The sequence below is a fragment of the Sus scrofa genome, chromosome X (assembly GCF_000003025.6).
Source record: "Sus scrofa isolate TJ Tabasco breed Duroc chromosome X, Sscrofa11.1, whole genome shotgun sequence".
NCBI lineage: Eukaryota > Metazoa > Chordata > Mammalia > Artiodactyla > Suidae > Sus > Sus scrofa.
This window is the reverse complement of record NC_010461.5, coordinates 111,143,201-111,164,436: the sequence shown is the minus strand read 5'-3', so window position 1 is coordinate 111,164,436 and position 21,236 is coordinate 111,143,201. Positions and strand designations below refer to the sequence as shown.

Sequence of the window (21,236 nt, the reverse complement as noted above, 5' to 3'; positions counted from 1 at the left end):
ATCGAATCACTACGTTGTGTACCAGGAACTAACATAGTGTTGTAGGTCAATTATACTTTAAAAACAAACGAACACGCTCATAGAAAAAGATCAGATTTGTGGTCACCAGAGGCAGGGGTTAGCAGGAGGGGGAATTGGATGGAGGCAGACAAAAGGTACAGAGTTCCAGTTATACGATGTGCTAGGAATGTAATGTGCAACGAAACAAATATAATAACCCTGCTGTATGTTATATACAAAAATTGTTGAGAGCACCCTAAGATGTTCTCATCATGAGAAAAGCTTTTTTTCTATTTTTTAAATTTTGTATCTATATGAGATGATGGATGTTCACTAAACCTATTGTGATAGTCATTTCATGATGTATGTAAGTTAAATCATCATGCTGTATACCTTAAACTTATACAGCGCTGTATGTCAATTCTATTTCCATAAAACTGGAAGAAAAACATAAATAATAAAATAAAAAATAAACCCAATCTGATTCTTTAGCATTTGCTCTTAACCGTGGTAGTATAAACCTTCCAGCAAAATAATCTTAAAGCTATGAATCAAGTAAGCACAGTCTTTTTACCAAGATTCAAAACTCAAAATACCAAGGCACCAGAGTATGCTTTAAGAGGAATATACTGCTTTGCTGCTTGAATTTCTTAGACTGAGCACACATCACTTTTGTAAAAAAAAAAAAAAAATCAGAGGATACAATTTCAATATGTATATATTGAAAACACTAGTTTACCTAGCAGGAAGTAAACTTCTAGAATTTTTATCCAGAGAGGTAGTAATAAATAGCTCAAAGAAAGGTTTAGTACCTACAGTAGATAGATGCCTCATACAGATACCTCTAAGAGTCAGGAATGGATTTCTAGGGAAAGTTGGCTTTTGACCTAGGTAGGAAAGGACAGCATGCTAGGTAGAGGGACAATCTGTGTGGGGAATGGATACCGGGATGTAGTGTATGAAGTTACTCCTCTAGTTGGGTAGCAGTAAAAAAGTTGGTTAACTTGAAGACAATTCTGGGACTGCGGTGCCTTCTCTACTCACCCAACTATCCTGAGGAAACTGTTAGGAATCTTCAGAAACAACATCTCCGTCTCCATAGCAAACACTTTAGAGATGGTTATTCCCACTTTTACTAACGTCTGCATCATTAATCCACTGTGCATATGGACAATGCCTCTTTCTTGGGGAAAACTAAAGGCACTTTGGGGGTCACCTAGGTATTTAAATGTTCCTTCTCATGAGGTTTGACTTTTGTTCTAAGAGCTAATGAAAACAGTGTTTCCATGAGCTGTGCCTTGCACCTGTGGGATTGACTCAATGTCGAGAACATCGTGTGAGCGGACCCAAGGTACTTACTTGAAAAATACAGTCCTTGGTAACTGTGACTATGACGATCTTGGCTTCTTTCAGGGTGGAATCTATAGATAAGACAATTTCACGCCATGAATATGAATTAACCATTTATTTCTAGAAAATGTAAAACTAGCCTAGTTTCTTTTGCACTCAGTATATTGGTAAGATATTCAAAAGAAGACACAGTGCAGAATGCATTTTGAGTGTGTAATGGAGAAAACAAAATTCAATACCTGGATACAGGTTACTTCCTTGACGAGTAGGGTCATGTATTGGTGGTTTATACAAATACCAGAATCCTCACTGACTCTTTTTTTCTATAACCTCATTTTTGGGGGCTGCATCCACAGCATGTGGAAGTTCCTAGCCAAAGATTGAATCTGAGCCGCAGCTGCAACCTACACCAGAGCTGTGGCAACATTGGATCCCGAACCCACTGCACCAGACAGGGGATTGAACATGTGCCCCAGCACATAACCTCATCTTTTTAAAGGAAAATCACCCGATCTCAGCTCCCTTGAGAAACCTTTTAATCATTTTCTGTTTCAGATAAATTAACATTAACAAATATTATTAGCAAATATTCAGGTGATTTAATAGAGTACCTGAAAAGATTAATTTCAACATGACCATCATCAGAGCCAAAACAAAGTTTAAGATTTTTTAATTTTGTATCAACTATCTTTTCTTGGGAATTCCCGTGGCGGCACAGTGGTTAACGACTCCGACTAGAAACCATGAAGTTTCGGGTTCGATCCCTGGCCGTGCTCAGTGGGTTAAGAATCTGGCATTGCCGTGAGCTCTGGTGTAGGTTGCAGGTGCGGCTCGGATCCCGCGTGGCTGTGGCTGTGATATAGGCCAGTGGCTACAACTCCGATTAGACCCCTAGCCTGGGAACCTCCATATGCTGCGATAGTGGCCCAAGAAATGGCAAAAAGACCAAAAAAAAAAAAAAAAAAAAAAAACCAAAAACTATCTTTTTTATCTGGCCACCTCCCAGGAGTGGAGAAGGAAACACTTTCCTGTCAAGTGTAGAGATTATTTCCTGGTTCTTCCTGATTGTTAGGGTTATAATTGGGCTATATTTGTAAGGAATACAATATGCTGTACTTGACATTGATCAAGTACCATGTCAACTCTTGGATTAGAGGTGAAGAAATTGCAGAGGGCCCAGAGAAAAACAATGACCGTAATGAAAGGTTTGGAAAATGGGATCCAGGACAAGAACTATACAGGTAAAGTCGAAGAAATCTGATGACTTTTGGATGCCTTCTTTATTTTCTAAATTTTTTTCAGCTTTGAGGAAACCCAAGTATATCAGAAAATATTTATCATCAATCAAAATGTTATCAAAATTTAGGGGTGTGTACAAGTCCACTGGAATTTTTGAACCCGATTCAAAATGAAGGACTCTCTGTAGAGATTTTTTTTTTTTAAGGGCTGTACCTGCAGCATATGGAAGTTTCTAGGCTAGGCGCTGAATCGGAGCTGCAGCTGCCAAACTACACCACAGCCACAGCAATGAAATCCGAGCTGCGTCTGCGACCTACACCTCAGCTCATGGCAATGCTGGATCCTTAACCTGCTGAGTGAGGCCAGAAGTCAAACCCAAGTCCTCATGGATACTAGTCGGGGTTCTTAACCCACTGAGCCACAATGAGAACTCCTAGAGATCTGTTTTTTTTTTTTTTTTTTTTTTTGGTCTTTTTAGGACAACACCTATGGCATATGGATGTTCCCAGGCTAGGGGTCGAATCAGAGCTGCAGCTGTCAGCCTACACTACAGCCATAGCAACACAGGATTCAAGCTGTGTCTGCGACCTACACCACAGTTCGTAGCAATGCCAGATCATTAACCCACTGAGCAAGGCCAGAGATCGAACCTGTGTACTCATGGATTCTAGTCGGGTTTATTACCACTGAGCCACAACGGGAACTCTGAGATCTTTTCAAATGATGGTACATCCCTCCCCACTTCTCTCCCATAATTCATTCATTCATTAGCAAACATTTATTAAATACCTACCATGTGATAGGCAATGTTCTCGGTATAGACAGAAATCTCTGTCCTCTTGGAACTTACATTTCTAGGGGAAGAGAGACAGTAAACCATAACATACAAACATGATAAATTAAATTACAGAGTATATGAGAAGGTGATAAGAAAATAGAGCAGATGAGGGGGATCAGGAATGGGAAGAGTGCAAATTTGAAAGGGTGGTCAGGAGTGGTGTCTAGCAGCAAGTGAGAGGGAGCAAATGGATGCAGCTCAAATGCAGAATTCTGACGGGGTTGAGGGGAAAGGACGGTGCTCATACTTTGCATTTACCCTGTGATATGCAGTTTACAACGTTATGCCAACCAGTCAGGGGGCACCATGAGAGGTGGTGGAGTTTGTTAAAAGAGACAAATTCTATTTCAGCCATATTAAATTTGAAGTGCCAGGATTTCCCGCTGTGGCACAGCAGGTTAAGGATCTGACGTTGTCTCTGCAGTGGCTCTGGTGCTGCTTCCATCCCTGGCTGGATGCAGTGGGATGGGTTAAGGATCCAGCACAGATTTGAGCCATGGCCTGGGAACTTACATATGCCACAGGTGTGGCCAAAAAAAAAAAAAAAAAATGGAGTGCCACATGATAGAAAGAAATGATCAGCAGGTAGTTGGAAATACAAGTCTGGAACTAAGGAGAGACATTTGGGAGACAGATGTCGATTTGGAATCACTAATATTGACAACGGCTGAAAGCAGTGGGAATAAATAGGCAAGCAGGCCAAAGGACAGCAGGGTGTAAAGAGGTCAACATAAAATTGTTGCCGAAACTCAGCCTCTGTTCATTGATGCAGAATAGAAACAAGGAGAAAGTTTTGGGTAAAGGAGAAAAAAATAGCTTTTATTGCTTTGCCAGGCAAAGGAGGCCACAGTGGGCTACTGCCTTGAAGACTGTTCTCCATTGGGAAGAATTGCAGGGAGTTTTATAGTAAAAAGGAGAAAAACAAGGTTCGGGATAAGAACTGGGGTTGAGGACAAATATGCATTCTTCTTTCTTTGTGGGACTCCTTAGTTGGTGGAATTGAGGTTGGTGTCATGAGGTCTCCGCAAGATCCTGGTGGTCTTCTGGGTCGTCGTATCTCGATTTTTCCCAAAATAAAAATACTTTCGGGAGTTCCTGTCATGGCTTGGTGGTTGGTGGATCCAGCTGGGAACCATGAGGTTGCAGGTTCGGTCCCTGGCCTTGCTCAGTGGGTTAAGGATCCGGTGTGGCTGTGAGCTGTGGTGTAGGTTGCAGACGCGGCTCGGATCTGGCATTGCTGTGGCTCTGGCGCAGGCCGGTGGTTACAGCTCCGATTCAACCCCTAGCCTGGGAACCTCCATATGCTGTGGGTGCGGCCCTAGAAAAGACAAAAAACAAACAAACAAAAAAAACTTTTGAAAAGAGCATATTGTTCAGATATTAGGGTAATCTAGGAAAGTCCCCCCCCAAAACATCATGTGCTTAATCTTTGACCCACAGGCAATTGTGCTCAGGGTGCCTAATCTGAAGCTCAGGGGTGATTGTGTTAAGAGTGCAATTAGGAGTTCCCGTCGTGGCGCAGTGGTTAACGAATCCGACTAGGAACCATGAGGTTGAGGGTTCGGTCCCTGCCCTTGCTCAGTGGGTTAAGGATCCGGCGTTGCCATGAGCTGTGGTGTAGGTTTCAGACGCGGCTCGGATCCCGCGTTGCTGTGGCTCTGGCGTAGGCCAGTGGCTACAGCTCCGATTCGACCCCTAGCCTGGGAACCTCCATATGCCGTGAGAGCGGCCCAAAGAAATAGCAAAAAGACAAAAAAAAAAAAAAGAGTGCAATTAAGCCAGGGAGAAGCACAGGAAGGGCTCTAAGCTATTCAATTTTAAACTAGTCATTTCTAAAGAAGCATAAGGAATATAACTTTTCTCTTAGGTGTATGAAGTTCCGATATCAAATTGTCTGTATTTTATGGGCTGAAGACCAAATACACACACACACACATATCGAGAAAGGAGAGTATATTTTATTCTGATCACAGAGGCAGAAGATTGGCCTGTGTTGTTAGCATCCTTTTATTCTTCCCATTTCATTTCTCCCTTATGTAAACTGGTTCTCTTCATGACAGAACGTCCCGCTGGGCTACACTTTGGGCGGGAAGGTACGGACACTTAGAAGGAAACTAACTTTTACCCTCCCCCCGGCCTACCACTTATTTGGGGCTCCAAATCCAGGGTGGTTTTCCTCTACATCCCACCCGCCACCTCGCTTTCACACCCTTGCCTCCTTCCGCAGTGCCGGTTGCCAGAAGGCTGAAATACAGGAAAGGTCGACAGAAAACAAAGAACGCAGCTTGACAAGGGAAAAGCAAAACAAACAAACAACCTCCCCCTGCCCAGGGGTAGGGAGCCAGCACAGACCACCTTTAACACCAGCCCCCAGTGCCCCAATTCCTTTGCCCAGCCCGGAACTCCCCGCAGGCCCCGCCCCCTGCCCCACGGCGCGCGCTCATTTGCTGGCGCCCATCTTCTCCGCTTCCCCATTGATTCGCTCTCGCCTCCTCTTTGATGCCCTCTGCTCAGCTCCGCCCCTCGCAGAGCGGCAGCCCGGCGCAGGCCCGGCTCCTCGCCACTCGCGGACCTTTTTCCGTGTCGCTTTCTCCTTCTTCCCGGCATTCCTGTTTCCGCTTTCTCATGGCTCTTAGCTTTTCCCACCTCTCAGGCACTTCGCGCCCAGGGGTTCAGTGACGTCATCTCTCCGCGCTGCGCGGACACCCGCCGGTGGAGGAAGGAACGGCTCCGCCGCCCTTCGCTTCTTTGTTGGGCTGCTGCTCCTTCGGAGTCATGGCGCCGTCGCTCTGGAAGGGGCTGGTGGGCATCGGCCTCTTCGCCCTAGCCCACGCGGCGTTTTCCGCTGCGCAGCGTAAGTGCCTGGGGGACGGGGACCGCTCCCGTGCGGGACTCCGGGGGCAACGTGTGGGCGCACCCCTGAAGGGAGTGTCGGACCGAGTGTCCCGGGAACGGTCATTTGAGACCTTAGACTTTGGGGTGAGTGTGAGAAGCAGTACAGGGCTCCCCGGTGCAAGGCTTTCAGTGTGAGTTAGAGGAGAGTGGGGCACCTGGGATTGCAGCAGGATTGGAAGGGGGTGTTGGGGAGAGGGCTCAGCACGGGACCGGCGGGCTGCAGGATGGGCAGAGAGGAAGTCTATCCGAGAATTCGAAACAAGTGATGTCAGATCCAGCGTGGGGCTGATCAGACAAAGTGTCAGACTGAGGATCTCGGATGCTCACGGCCCCATGACAACTAGATGGACAACATCTTGGGCACTCCTGGGCTGTCCAGGCACACTGAGAAGTTAGGTGACCATTTGCCTCAGGGAGGCACTGTGATCCAGGGCGAAGAGCACTGAACTGGGGGATTGGAAGGCTGGTTCTTAAAAACTTGCTTTACCACTAAATCCGTGACCTTGGGCACATCATATCCCTTCCCTGAAGTTTCATTGAGGTGGATTTTAATTCGTGCCCTGTCTATGTCAAAGAGCGATAGGGAAGTTTAAGTGAAAAAAAAAAAAAGTAAAAGTACTTTATCATACGCATACAATTGTGAGGTCAAGAAGAAACCTGGAGTCCAGCAGAGGATGCAGTGCAGTCTTGAGACGGTTGATCTGTTTTGAGGTCTTCTCTCCTAGACCAGGAGCTAGCCATCTCTGGCATGTGGGCCAAATGCGGCCTCCCTCCTGTTTTTGCAGGGAGCTAAGAATGCTTTTAGACTTTTAATTTGTTTTGGAAAAAACAAAGGAATATCATTTTATGATCCATGACAGTTATATAAAATCCAGGTTTCACTGTCCATCAGTGAAGTTTTATGGGCACACAGCCACACCCATTCATTTGGGTATTGTCTGGCCGCTCACTAAGGGCAAAGTTGAGTAGTTGCAACAGATAATAATATCTGGTCCTTTACAGGAACAGTTTGCTGACCTCTTTCCTAACCTATAGAACCCATGAGGACAGAGACAATGTATATTTTGTTTATTTCTGTAATTTCATGCCTAGCACAGTGTTCTCCACTGTAGGTATTTAAGAACTTGAATGAAGGGAACAAATTCAGAGTTGACCTTTATTCCTTTCTTTGCTAGATTACTTTCCATCTTCAGGACTAAAGTAGAAAACGAAATGTGACTTCCTTCAAAGCGCCAATTGTTTTCAAGACAAAACCTTTTGTCCTATTTATTATATATAATTAAAAGGATCCAATTATTAAAATTACTTTTTACATATGTGTATTATGACATTTGTCTGACAGAAATTCAGCTTTATTAAATTTTTGTTGTGAAATTTTAGATTTACAGAAAGGCTGCAAAGATAGTACAGAGAATTACTGTATACCTCTCCCCCCAGGTTCCCCCACTGGTAGCATCTTACATTACTGCGGTGTAATGTCACAACTAAGAAACTGCCAGTGGCACATTACTAGTAACTAAAGTCTAGCTTTTCTTTGAATTTCACCAGTTTTCCCATTAATGTCTTCTTTCTGTTCCAGGAATCAATCCAGGGTATTGTATTACATTTAGTTGTCATGTTCCCCAGGCTCCTCTGTTCTGTGATAGCTTCTCAAAAACTCCAACCTTTAATGATAACGATAATAATAGTCAACATTTATTAAGTGCCTACGGTGTGCCAGGCGCTGAACTAAGCACTTTACAGGTATTATATAATTCAGTCCTACCAGTGAGGCAGATATTATTGTTATTATTGCCTTTGAAAGATGAAGAAATTGAGACACACACTGCTAGGAAGCTTGTGCAAAAATTACAGAGATGATAAATGGTGGCGCTTCAAAACAAGCAGTTTGATTCTAGAGCCTGTGTGCTGCACTGCTTGGTAAAATTCAGTCTTGAGTAATTGGTTGAAATTGCACTGTGCTTAGGTGCTAGAAGGTGCAATGATGCCCTGAGGGAGTTCAGAGTCAAGTGGAGAAACAAATGGATCAAGAAACAATCACAGTAGTCATACAGATGCTAGGCTAAAAGTAGGTAAAGATATATTGAGGCAGGGGAAGTCATTTTTCAGGTGGCAAAGGGGTTAATAAAGGTATCCAAGAGCCCCGATCAAGTGTGGTCAGTAGACCAGCATCTTGGGACTCGCCTGGGAGCTTGTCAGAAATGCAGACACTCAGACCCCGCCCCAGATCTTTGGCGTCTGACTCTGTGTTTTAATAAGCTCCCCAGGTGATCTGTGCACACATTCATTTGAGAAGCGCTGCCCTAGAGGAATTGAGGATGCTGGAGTACTGCGCCATTTCCTACAATAGACTTCAGCTGTAAATTCGTGCAGTACTAGAGCAAGGAGACAGATGACTGAGGTCCAACCCCTTTTACACCTGAGGAAATGCCTTGCTCAAGGTCGAGTTACGTTAGAGTCAGATTGGGCTTCCTGCAAAGAAGAGAAGTAGCTTGGGATTGAACGGACAGTAGGAAGTTGTCCTTATTTATGATAAATCCTGTGAGATAAAACTTCAGAAATGTCTCTAAACACATTCTCTCTTGAGAGTCAATTTGCAATTTTAAGCATGTTATGAAGTAGGGCTTGTGCAGGTTTCTTCTAGCATTGAGATTTCGCGTTTTTATGTGAGGTGAGAATGCCCTGTGGCATGTGTCACTGCAGTGGGACATCTTTATAATGCTCATGTTGGAAGGGGACCAGTATTTGCCTTTGAGGCTGTCATGCCCAATTGTGGCAGCAGGCAGCACCCCGTGTTGCTGTGGCATGCTCACCTTTGCCTGATGAACTTCGTTGTGAAAATGCCTATTGGGTATCTCACTTATCCTCCTATTATTCCCATTTTACTGTTGCAGAGACTTAGGTTGTGCAAAGATAGATACTGTATTTGTTTCATTCTCAGACACACTCCCCCTCCTACATTTTAACACTCTGAAGTTGAGATACATGTTACAATCCACGGGTGCCTTACACTGAATGAGATAAACTGAAGAGCTGGAGTTATGATCCAGGCTTTTTCGCTTCCAAATCCTGATCCATTTCCTTCATACCTTGCTGCTTCCCAAGGCTAAAGCAGTAGCAGAATTATAATTAAATCATGAAAGCAGAGAGTTCCTGTTGTGGCACAATGGAAACGAATCCGACTAGTCTCCATGAGGTTGCAGCTTCGATCCCTGGCCTCACTCAGTGGCTCGGGGATCTGGCATTACCATGAGCTGTGGTATAGGTCACAGATGCGGCTCAGATCCTGCATTGTTGTAGCTGTGGTGTAGGCCAGCAGCTATAGCTCTGATTTGACCCCTAGCCTGGGAACTTCAACAGGCTGCAGGTGCGGCCCTAAAAAGGAAAAAAAAAAATCATGGAAGCAAAAATTGGTGTCCAGGAATTTCTCCTCTTCCAACACTGCCCCCGCATATTCTCGCAGGAAAAACATGTCCACACCAGTATTACTTTGTATTATGTGATGGTGGTGCTACTTCAGAGTTGAGATTTTCTGAAGACATAGTTTTTAAATAATTGTGATTTCTTTGACCAGTTAGTGAAAGAATTTCAGAGAATTCTAATTTTCCTGTAGGAATCATGAAAAATTATGTTTAGGTGTTTCTTCCTCATATTGGCTCACTTTTCACTCTTCTGTTTTATGAGGTGACAAAGCAGGTCATGATGGGAATAAAGTAGTTTAAGATCAGACTGACCGCCTTAGAAGATAGAGGGTTTTGAGGAATCTGGGATTAGCATTCCTTTTTGTAGCATATAAATCAGCTGCTTCTTTGGTACATTGATTTGCTTGCATTTTAAGAAAAATGGGGTACAATTTCCTTAATATACTGGTATGCTTCTGGTTTATAGATCGTTCTTATATGCGATTAACAGAAAAGGAAGATGAATCACTGCCAATAGATGTAAGTTGGTCATTTATATTCCATTAAATTATATATAACCGAATCGCTTTGCTGTATACCTGAAACGAATACAATATTGTGACGTCAACTATACTTCAATTTTAAAATATATATATATATATATATTTTAAAAATTAGGAGTTTCTGGAGTTCTCTCGTGGTGCAGTGGGTTAAGGATTTGATGTTGTCACTGCAGCAGCTTGGGTTGCTGCTGTGGCGTGGGTTCAATCCCTGGCCTGGGAATTTCCACATGCCTCAGGCACAGACAAAAAAAAAAAAAATTAACCACATAGCTTATAATATTTTTTTTACTGCTTTTTATTTTCTTAATTTTCCAGACATGAAGTAGCATCTGTTATCTACTTTTTGTCCCTTACTGTAAAACCCAAAGATTTGGAAACAAAACATGTCTCTATTTGGTCTCCAGAACTTAGTTTAAATAGTCTTTCTAGGAGTCCTCTGGTGGCTTAGTGGTTAAGGATATGGTGTTGTCACTGCTGTGGTGTGGGTCAGATCCCTGGCCTAGGAACTTGTGCATGCCATGGGCGTGGCCAAAAAAAATACATACATACATGCATAGTTCTTTAAAAAAAGTAGTCTTTCCTTTTTTTTTTTGGTCTTTTTGTCTTTTTAAGGCCGCACCCGCAGCATATGGAGGTTCCCAGGCCAGGGGTCCACTCGGAGCTGAAGCTACCAGCCTACACCAGAGCCACAGCAATGTGGGATCCAAGCCATGTCTGCGACCTACACCACAGTTCACAGCAACGCCGGATCCTTAACCCACTGAGTGAGGCCAGGGATCGAACCCATGTCCTCATGGAGGCTGGTCAGGTTCGCTAACCACTGAGCCATGACGGGAGCTCCAAAAATAGTCTTTCTTTCTTTCTTTTCTTTTCTTTTTTTTTTTTTTTTTTTTTTTTGTCTTTTTAGGGCCACACCCACGGCATATGAAGGTTCCCAGGCTAGGGGTCCAATCAGAGCTGAAGCTGCCGGCCTATACCACAGCCACAGTAATGTGGGATCCAAGCCATGTCTGCGACCTACACCACACCACACGGCAACTCCAGATCCCCAACCCACTGAATGAGACCAGGGATTGAACCTGCATCCTCATGGATGCCAGTCAGGTTTGTTAACCGCTGAGCCACGACAGGAACTCCAATAGTCTTCTTAAAGTTGCTCCGTCCATAGTCTGAGACAGACTTAAGTTGATTACTTGACCTTATTTTTTAAGAAAAGTTCCTTTTCTATGTAAATTTTAAAAACAAGCAAAACTGGAATTCACTGGTGGCTTAGCAGGTTAAAAGACCTGGTGTTGTCACTGCTGTGCTCAGGTAACTGCTGTGGCATGGGTTTGAGTCCTGGCCATGGAACTTCCACATGCCGTGGGTGCAGCCAAAAACAAAACAACAACAAAAAACCCAAGAAAAACTAACAAAACATTGTTTAGGGACATATACATAAATGGTAAAACTAAAGAAAAACAAAAAAGTGCTTTTTTTTTTTCTTTTTAGGACTTCATCTGTGGCATATGGAGGTTCCTAAGCTAGGGGTTGAATCAGAACCGAAACTGCCGGCCTGCACCACTGCCATGGCAGCATGAGATTTGAGCTGCATCTGCAACCTATGCTGCAGCTTGTGGCAACGCCAGATCCTTAATCCACTGAGCAAGGCCAGGGTTCAAAGCTGCATTCTCATGGATACTAGTCAGGTTTTTAACCTGCTTGCTGAGCCACAAAGGGAACCCCAGAAGGGCTTTTTTTTTTTTTTTTTTTTAAGCAAAAATGATATGTGAGCTTTACTCACTGTTTTTTAAAAAATATTTATTGGATTTTAAAGCATAAAAGTCATAAGTTCTTTGTAACTTACAGTAATCAAACAGTGTCAAAAGTAAAACTGACCCCATAAATTAAAAAAAAAAGACAAACTGACTCCATTGCTCACAATTCTATGTCTACTCCCAACAGTTTGGAGTGTATAAGTAATTTAGTTTTCTTCTATAAATAAATAACGTTATCTTTATTTATATAATTTTACCTAATCAAAACACACAGAGGTTTTCTTTAAAAAAAGGTTATTATATGTAGTGGTTTTATAAATAGCTTTTTATTACTTAACAATTTATCTTGACATATTTTCACTACAACTTATAGATTTACCACATCCTTGGGGTTTTTTTGGTTTTTTGTTTTGTTTTTGTGGCTATGCCTATGGCACACAGAAGTTCCTGGGCCAGGGATTGAACTTGTGCCACAGCAGTGACCCAAGCCACTGCAGTGACAGTGCCCAGTCCTTAACCTGCTGGGCCACATGGGAACTCCAGCACATTCTTGTTAATGATGCCTATAATTGCATTGTGTGAAATGGGTCTTGGTACACTGGTGGTGGGTATGTAAACCAGTATAACATATGACATTAGATTCTAATTTGGGAAGTTAGAATAAATAGCTTGTGGCTAATTTTGACTTTGTCCATAATTAAAGAAATGGTAGATGATGTGGTTATTAACCCCGCCTATCACCTTTGTTTTGTGGTATATGCATGCACACATATACACACATATACACATTCATTTATATCTATTTAAAATAACTTTCTTCTGTTTACAAATTGGAAAATTTGAAAAAATATAGAAAATCACAAGAAAGGAGTTCCTGCTGTGACACAGTGGGCTAAGGATCTGGTATTGCTGCAGCTGTGGTGTAGGTAACAGCTGCGGCTCAGATTCACTCCCTGGCTTGGAACTTCTGTATGCCACAGGTGTGGCCAAAAAAGAAAAGAAATTATGCTTGCAGTCCCATGTTGGTTAATATCAAATGTTGCACGTTTTGACTTGTGCAGCCTCTTTGGAGCACGGTTTGGGATTAGGTAATGACGTCGAGTTTGGGTATACTGTACACTAGTGATTGCACGCCCACGTGCCATGAGACTTCCACAGAGATAGCCATCCTGCCGTAAAAGTCACAGACAGGAAACAGCCCACACAGTCGTCAGCAGTGGAAGGGATAAATTGTGGGATTTTCATATGATGAAATACAATGAAAATGAATGGACTACAACTATATAGTACAACAGGGAGGAATCACACACAAAAAAGCTCAAAATGGGAAAAAAATAAGCAATATGTGTCTTAGAGGTACATACAGAGCTGGTAAAATTATCAATGAAAGCAAGGAACTGATGACTACACAACCAGGGACACTAGTTAATTGGGAGGGAGGGTGAAGGATATAGTTGGAGGGGGACACATGGGCCCTGAGAGCTCTTGGTAATGGTCTGTTTCTTAAGCTGGATAGTGGGTAAGGGGTGTCCTTTTTATATTCTGTGATACATTAAAACATTCTTAGTTGCTCTTGGAAGCAGATAGTGGTTGCTTACTGATTTCTGAATGACATGGTACCTGTTTTTGCTATTTGAGCAAACACCAGAAGTACTTTTGCAGCTGATCCATAGAACTTAAAGAAGATTTTATTGTGTCTGATTCCACATCATGTAAAGTGAGAATTGGGAGTTCCCGCTATGGTGCAGTGGGTTAAATGTCTGACTGCAGCAGCTCGAGTCACTGTGGAGGGGGCGGTTCAGTCCCTGGCCTGATGCAGTGAACCCAGTGAAAGGATCCAGGGTTGCTGCAGCTGAGGTGTAGGTCGCGGCTATGGCTCGGACTCAATCCCTGGCCCAGGAACTTCCGAATGCTGCGGGAGCAGCCATTAAAAACAAAGTAAGATAAAGTGGCAGTTGTCTCCTTTATAGGCTCTGGGAGAAACACCTGTTAGAGGCTAGAAAGAAATGGAGAGAAAATTGCCACTTTTTATAATAATATTTGTATTGTTAGTAATGTCAATTTTTGTACTCACAGATAGTTCTTCAGACACTTCTGGCCTTTGCAGTTACCTGTTATGGTATAGTTCACATTGCAGGGGAGTTTAAAGACATGGATGCCACTTCAGAACTAAAAAATAAGTAAGTCTCTTGCTTTTCATAGGCATTGAATTTCATGGGGGGGTGCTTCATTTACATAACTTAAAATCTGTTTTTCTGGTACATAAAAGTTGGTTTTGTTTTTACATTTTAATTATGTACTTTGAGTAATGAGGTAAAAAAATTTGAGACAATGTTTGATATAATAGGAAAAATAGTGAAGTGACAGATATTGGCATTAGAATAAGATGTTATATTATGGTTGCTTAAAATTACTTGTTCGTTGGTAGGTTGGATGGATAGATAGATGGAAATAGATATAGTGGACGATACTCCCACAGGAATTCCTCCTCCTTCCTTCTTTCTGCCCCTCTCTCCCTCTCCCCTCCCCCACCTTCTTCCCCCCCACCCCCTTCCTTTCTCTTTATATATTCTTGTCCCAGCTTAGTCTTTGGAAGATTAAGGGGTTTTCTGTTTCCTCTATCACTTGAACCTAGTCTGTGACATAAGCATCAGCTCTCAGGCCCTTTTCTATTCCTGGACTAAAGTATATTTGCTCTTCTGCTTTCCTTTTTCCTCCTGTATGTCTAAGCTATTTTCATGAGCTTTGCTTGGTTTTCTTTTCCATATTTCTTACTTTCGTAAAAATCATCCTTTAGCTTTGTTCAATTCCATCTCTGGCCTTTATCCACCTTGATCCTAGAAATTTTAACACAATGTTTCCTTAGAAGGATTCACAACAAACATTTATGTGTTAGAGGAAATTCACCCCCTTTTACTTTTTAGTTTACATTTTAAATAGTCACATCTCAGGCTTCCCATTTTGTGTGGGGGAATGCTTGGATTTTCGGTGGGCTGACTGAGATTTGAGTATTTATCGAAGGAAGAGTTCTCTTTGTTTCCAGGAAATTAATATTTAAAAACAAGCCAACAGCAAAAGCCATACGCTTAGGTGTGAACTTTTTTTAGACTACATATATCTCACTGGAAAGAAGAAAGGATCCTCCACTATCACCACCCACTACTGTTCTTACAAAAAGTCTACCAAGAATCACAGGCAAGGGGCCAGGAAAGAAAGAAGTAAAACAGAATGGCATTAAGTAGGTGGTAGCAAAATACATGCATTTAGTAGGTGGTAGCAGAATATATGAGTTTGGACAACAGTGGGTAAAGAAGGGCCAAAAGGAATTTTTCGTTGTACTTGAAAGATTCTTGGAAGACTGAGCTGCGAAATGATCAGATGGCTTGAATAGTGAGGGCCAAATGAGACTAATCAAAGATACAACCTCTGTACGGTTTTTTTAAGGCCTGTTTGGCATGGGCTCGTGTTAGATTTACAGAGGTGATGAAAGTTGAGCGATTATTTGTTTTCATAGGCATCTTGGAAGGAATGCCTGAATTTAAAAATTTTGAAGTTTTTATGTTGCTTTTCCAGGTTTCTAGTACAGGAAAAAAGTGAGACACAGTATGATTACCAATTATAGTCGATTGTATGGATTTAAACTTAGTTAAAGATATAACCCATAGCGGATTCATAATTCATTAGAAGCCTGCTTATTTTCAAATAGGCTTTTATAAAGGTTTGTCTAAAATTGATGCTTTTTTTCTTTTAAGGACATTTGACACATTAAGGAATCACCCGTCATTTTATGTATTTAATCATCGCGGTCGAGTACTGTTCCGGCCTTCGGATACAACCAATGCTTCAAACCAAGATGCATTGTCCTCTAACACATCATTGAAGTTACGAAAACTTGAATCACTGCGTCGTTAAGATTTTTACAAATTATAACAACAGGACAGGACACAGAGCTGGAATATTGGAGTTTGGGGTACAAAACACTCCCCCCATCAGTATTTATATTGATCTTTCAGACCTAACTAAAAAAAGTCTATGACCCTTGTTTGTACACTGTTAATCAAATCATTAATGCAGTATAAGTGATCTGTGAAATGAGTCTTTGATCTTTCAGAGAGGATTCTTTTTTTCATTGAAAACAAATTCACATTTTTTTTTTGTAAAAGTCACTGTTTTGAGCACATTTCTTGGGAAAATGTTGATGGTTTTGTAATTATTTATTTTCTTAGATTTCTTTTCTTTTGCACTACAGTTTTGAGGATCCTTTTGGAAATAGTGTGACTACTGCATTTTGCAGCATGAATGATGGTAAAATGGTCTTCATTTCTTAACACCCAACGGACTTCTCTAAAGAGACCAAAATGGTGACTTCATCAGCTTTCCTTATGCCCCCTACAAAGTGGCTCTGCTTCAGCAGATACTCGCCAGTTTTTAATTTATCCGTGATTTCTCACCCTACCCCGCTCCCATATACCTCCTAACATCAGCTGTCTTGTTTCATCACTTCTCTGGGGTTCTGTGTGCAGTGAGCAACTTTCGTGTCAGAAATCCTTTGTCATAACAAATATATTTAACAAACTCGATTTGCTGTAAAGCTACTTGTGTTCTCATTTATCTGTAAAAAAAAGTCCCTAATTGATTATGTAGTGTGAGAATAGCTGAAGATAGACCAAAAAGACCATTCATGAATTAATCATCCTGCCTGTGTAGAAGAATAGTAATCACTGAGGAAAACTGATACTTGTCATTAAGCCAGTTTAACTTATTCAAAGCCTCTGTTACTTTATTGCATACTAAACTAGTGAATTAGTAAAAATAAAGGAAACTTTCTCATTAAAGGTAGACTTCAAAGGAATTGGGCCAAATATGTTCTAAATATTTGGAACTAATATTTTTAATTAAAAAATTAAGGTCATTTAAGAAATTTTCATAGCTTCTGATTTGCAGCAGGCTTAAGAGTTTTCCATCTTCATTGTATGGTGCGGAAGGTGAGGATGAGGGTACAGCATAGAATTTTTTTAGAAACAGGGATCTTAGTTTTAGGGAAATTTGGCTGGCTCTTTGATCTGCAGGAAGCTAAACATTTCTTTGTAGGGAATGTTGCTTTTGCTGAATCGTGCAGGTATGAACACCGTGCTTTTGTTGAACTGTATAGGTGTAAAGGGAATAACTATGCAGATTTGAAAAGGAAATATGCTTTAGTCATAAGATGCCCTTATCCTTGATGGCATTGAGTTTTTATCATTGCTTAGTTTTGTTTTGCCAACCCAGTCAGTCTATGCAACCCTGCCTCTGCCCTCTATGGAGAACAAACTTAGAAATCTGTTGAAAACCTAAAATAATTTAGAAACAAGTTTTAACATGTGAAGTCAGGAGCTAAGTGGTCATAATTAAGTCAAAATTATGTGTGTGAGAAACAAGCTCCTCGCATCAGGCTTGTCTACCGTTTCCTCAGGTATGACTTCATTTGCAAGAGCCTCCTGTTTTCTTCTCTTTTGGGGCCTGTCTTCCTTTCCTAATATGTTTTTATGGTAACTTAATTGAAATGTAACTCACGTACCTTACCATTCACCCATTTAAGGGGTACGGTTCAGTGGTTCTGTAATATATGCACCAAGTTGTGCGACTCTGTGACCGTATGACCACAGTCAACTTGAGAACATTGCCATCAGCCTGGGCCCTTTAGCCGGCACCTGTCATTTCCCCCCAGGGCCTTTTGTCTCAATAGATTTGTCTGTTCTGGTCATTTACTATGAATGGATTCCTACAGTGTCTGGTCTTTCGTGACTGACTTCCCAAGGATGGCTCTGTTCTATGTGGAGGGAGAACTTCTCATCTTGAGAACTGGGATTGCTGTGAAGGGCAGGGGCTGGTAAAGGTCAGTAGATGTAAGGAGCGAAGGGCAGATGCCTAAGAGGTTTCTTAGTCTTAATGCTGAATAGTCCTTCCTCAGAACCAAGCATTCATGATACGTTACTGCTTTTAATATTTTGTCTGGTCTCTAGAATGGATATTGAAATCTTTGCCTGCATGGTCGGGAGAGTCTTGCTAAGTAACGATGCCAAATAATGGGGCAATTAATTGACATAGCAGTTTTCAGTTGTGTCTAATTATTCAAGGAGCTTGTATACCTCCGGTCAGGTGAACTTCCCAAATGTTTCAGTTTCCTCCGTGAATTTCTGCTGTCCTTTTCGAGTATGTACCACAGGATTTGGGTGATCTGGGTACATCGTAACAGTGCTAAAGGGATTAGGTTCAGGTCTTTAGTCATCATACGATGAGACAGCACTAAGGTAGTCCAAAAATGTAGTGATGTGAGCTGGTTAAGCCTGCAGTTGACTGTGATTTCAGTGACATTCAGAAGCGTGTACTATTGAAGGCGCTCTAGAATATAGGAAGACTCACTCGATAACCAGGGAACCAGCCCAATGCTGTGGGCTAGTGGGAGACTGCAATGCTCTGTAACTCCCTAATGACTGTTTCCTAAGCATTGTGGCTTATTTTTGAGTGGCATGACAGCATCTCCCTGGTTGTATGTGGCCTGTTTCCATGATGTATTGAGTAGTGTTGTTTGTTGTGAGCATCGATGCCTGTAACACCAAGCTAAACACATTCTTTTGGATATGTTTCCTCTCTTTAAATGACCTTGCCCTGTCCAATAAATAAATGATTGTCTCACCCTGTTTTTGGTAGTGGTTTTTTTTTTTGTTTTGTTTGTTTGTTTGTTTGTTTTACTTTTAATCTCATCTTCTGCTTCTCTGTCCCCAGAAAAATGTAAGATCTAATTTTAATGACTGTATTTTTTGCAATGTAATGCTGTTTTAATAATGGATACTTTACTTTTCATTGTACATGTAAAGTCTAATTGCAATTTTATGGTTTTTTTAGAGTCAAAGTAGAATGTGTAATCTCATTTATATTTATGAATTATCAAATGCCCTTTGGAGTATAAGAATATCGGTCCTTGAGTAGCAGTGTCTAATCATTCCATCACAAGTTTGTTATATAGCCGAACTGCCTTTACAGAGTGGCACCTTATATTTAACAAGAAATCATGATTAAAGCATCAGGGGGCAAATCTAAAGTTTCATGAAAATCCAAGGGGAAGTTCTGGTTTGCAAAACTTGGTACTTGTCTGTAGTATTTTGAAAAATAGCACGACCAGTAATCAAAGCTACATAGGAATATCTCAGAATAACCTACTAATCAAGTATTCTTTTAAAAGGAAAAAAGAAAGATAATATATGCACATGGCAAAAAAATCAGATGGTACAGAAAGGCATGAAATTAAAACTTGCTCCCTTTCCTCCTGCACCTAATACCTCTCTCCAAAGGTAACCAGCTTTAAGTGTCTTGTATATTCTTTCAGGAAAAAATATCTGCCAGCAAATATATACTTAAAAAGGTTTTACATTAATGGAGTCAGACTGTATAGACTCTTCTGTACGTTGCTTTTTTTGCTACCTGTGTCTTATAAGACCTTTCTGTATCAATATATACAGAAATACCTCATTCTTTTTAACGACTGTGGTATTTTAATATATGGATGTGTTTATAAATGTTTGAGCACTGATGAACTTTCAGGTTGTTGGCAGTATTTTACTCTTGCTAAACCATACTGCAGTGAGCACACTTGTACGTATAATGAGATGAAACTAAACAGGGTTCGCGCCTGGCAATAGAATTGCTGGGTCAAAGGATAGTTTTCATTTTCAAGTCAGTAGTTATTGCCAAACTGATCTCCAGAAATCTTTGTTGACGTTACTTCTGCATATAATGTATAAGAATAATTACTTATGAGGCCCTTTTAAAAATTGGATCATCTGAAAGTGAATAAATGGTATTTTGCATCTTAATGAAGCTATAATGCATTTTAATGAAGGAGATGGAACACATTTTCATGTTTATTGGTTACTTATATTTCATTTTCTGTGAACTGTGTGGTCATGTTCTGTTTTCTAGTAGATGATTTGTTTTCTATTGGTTTGTATGAGCTCTTTGTAAGCTAAGAAAATTGGTCCATTGTCATATGTTTAATAATATTTTCCTGAGTTTTATTTATTCATGTAGTTAAACTTATCAGTCTTTATGGCTTCTGGGATTTGTGCCTTCCTTTAGAAAGGCCTTCTTTACATTTAAGAATAAATTTAATGTATTTTTCCAGTCCTTTTAAGTTTTTTTTGTAACCTTTAAATCTTTGATTCATTTGGAATTTCTTTAGGTGAAAGGAGTGAGGTAAGGTTTCAACATTTTTCTCTTCCAAAGAGCAATCTGGTTATCCCAACCCTATTTATTGGCTTTTTTCCACACTGATTTGAAAAACTGTTCCTCATACATTGTTTCCATATGTATTTAGATTTGTTTCTGAACTCTGCAGTCTTTTTTTTTTTTTTTTGTCACGCCCACAGCATGCAGAGGTTCACAGGCCAGGGATCAAACCTTGAGCCACAGCAGTGACAATGCTGGATCCTTAACTGCTAGGCCACCAGGGAACTCCCTGAACTCTGTAGTCTTTTGCAATCTTTTAATTGTTTAAAATTAGTATACATTTTCATATTTGGCATTGCTGGTCCATACCACATTATTATTAATTTCAGGATTTTTTCCCAGTTATTCTTGCATGTTTATATTTCCAGATGAACTTTAGTATCATTTTACCCAATTCCAAAATCCTACTGATACTTTTCTTAAAATTTTATTTTGAAAAATTTCAAACTTACAGAAAGTGTGAAAGAATAGTTTGATGAGTGTCAAAATACTTTTCACTTAGATGCATCATTCCTAACATTTTGTTACTTTTGCTTTTGTTCTCTCCAAATGTGCTTTTTTCAAAACCCTCCTGAATTGTTTGTGGCGAGTTACAGACCTCATCATCATGCTTCATGACATCATGACATTCCTAAATATGTCAGCGGAGAAGCATTCTCCCATTTAACCACAATACCACTCTCACACTTAAGAAAATGATGAGCCATTCAATACTGTTCATGTTCAAATCTACCCACGTGTCCCCAGAATGACTTGTATCGCTGCCCTGCCCAAGGTTCACAAATTACGCTGGATACTTTGTTTCTCTTTTAATAGTCCCTCTACCTCCTTTTTTAAAATGGTATTTTCTAAATAAACTTTATTTTTTAGGACTCATTTAGATTTACAGAAAAATTGGGAAGATGGTACAGAAAATTCCCACATAGCC

The 21,236-nt window shown here is 40.9% G+C and overlaps 1 protein-coding gene across 1 annotated transcript; it reads left to right on the top strand.

Moving 5' to 3' along the window:
* On the top strand, window positions 6,139–18,725 carry MMGT1 (membrane magnesium transporter 1). The gene is given in 4 exon segments (NM_001243208.1): window positions 6,139–6,281; window positions 10,211–10,263; window positions 14,120–14,223; window positions 15,796–18,725. Coding segments are annotated over 4 exon segments (396 nt in total). The 5' UTR covers window positions 6,139–6,202; the 3' UTR covers window positions 15,956–18,725.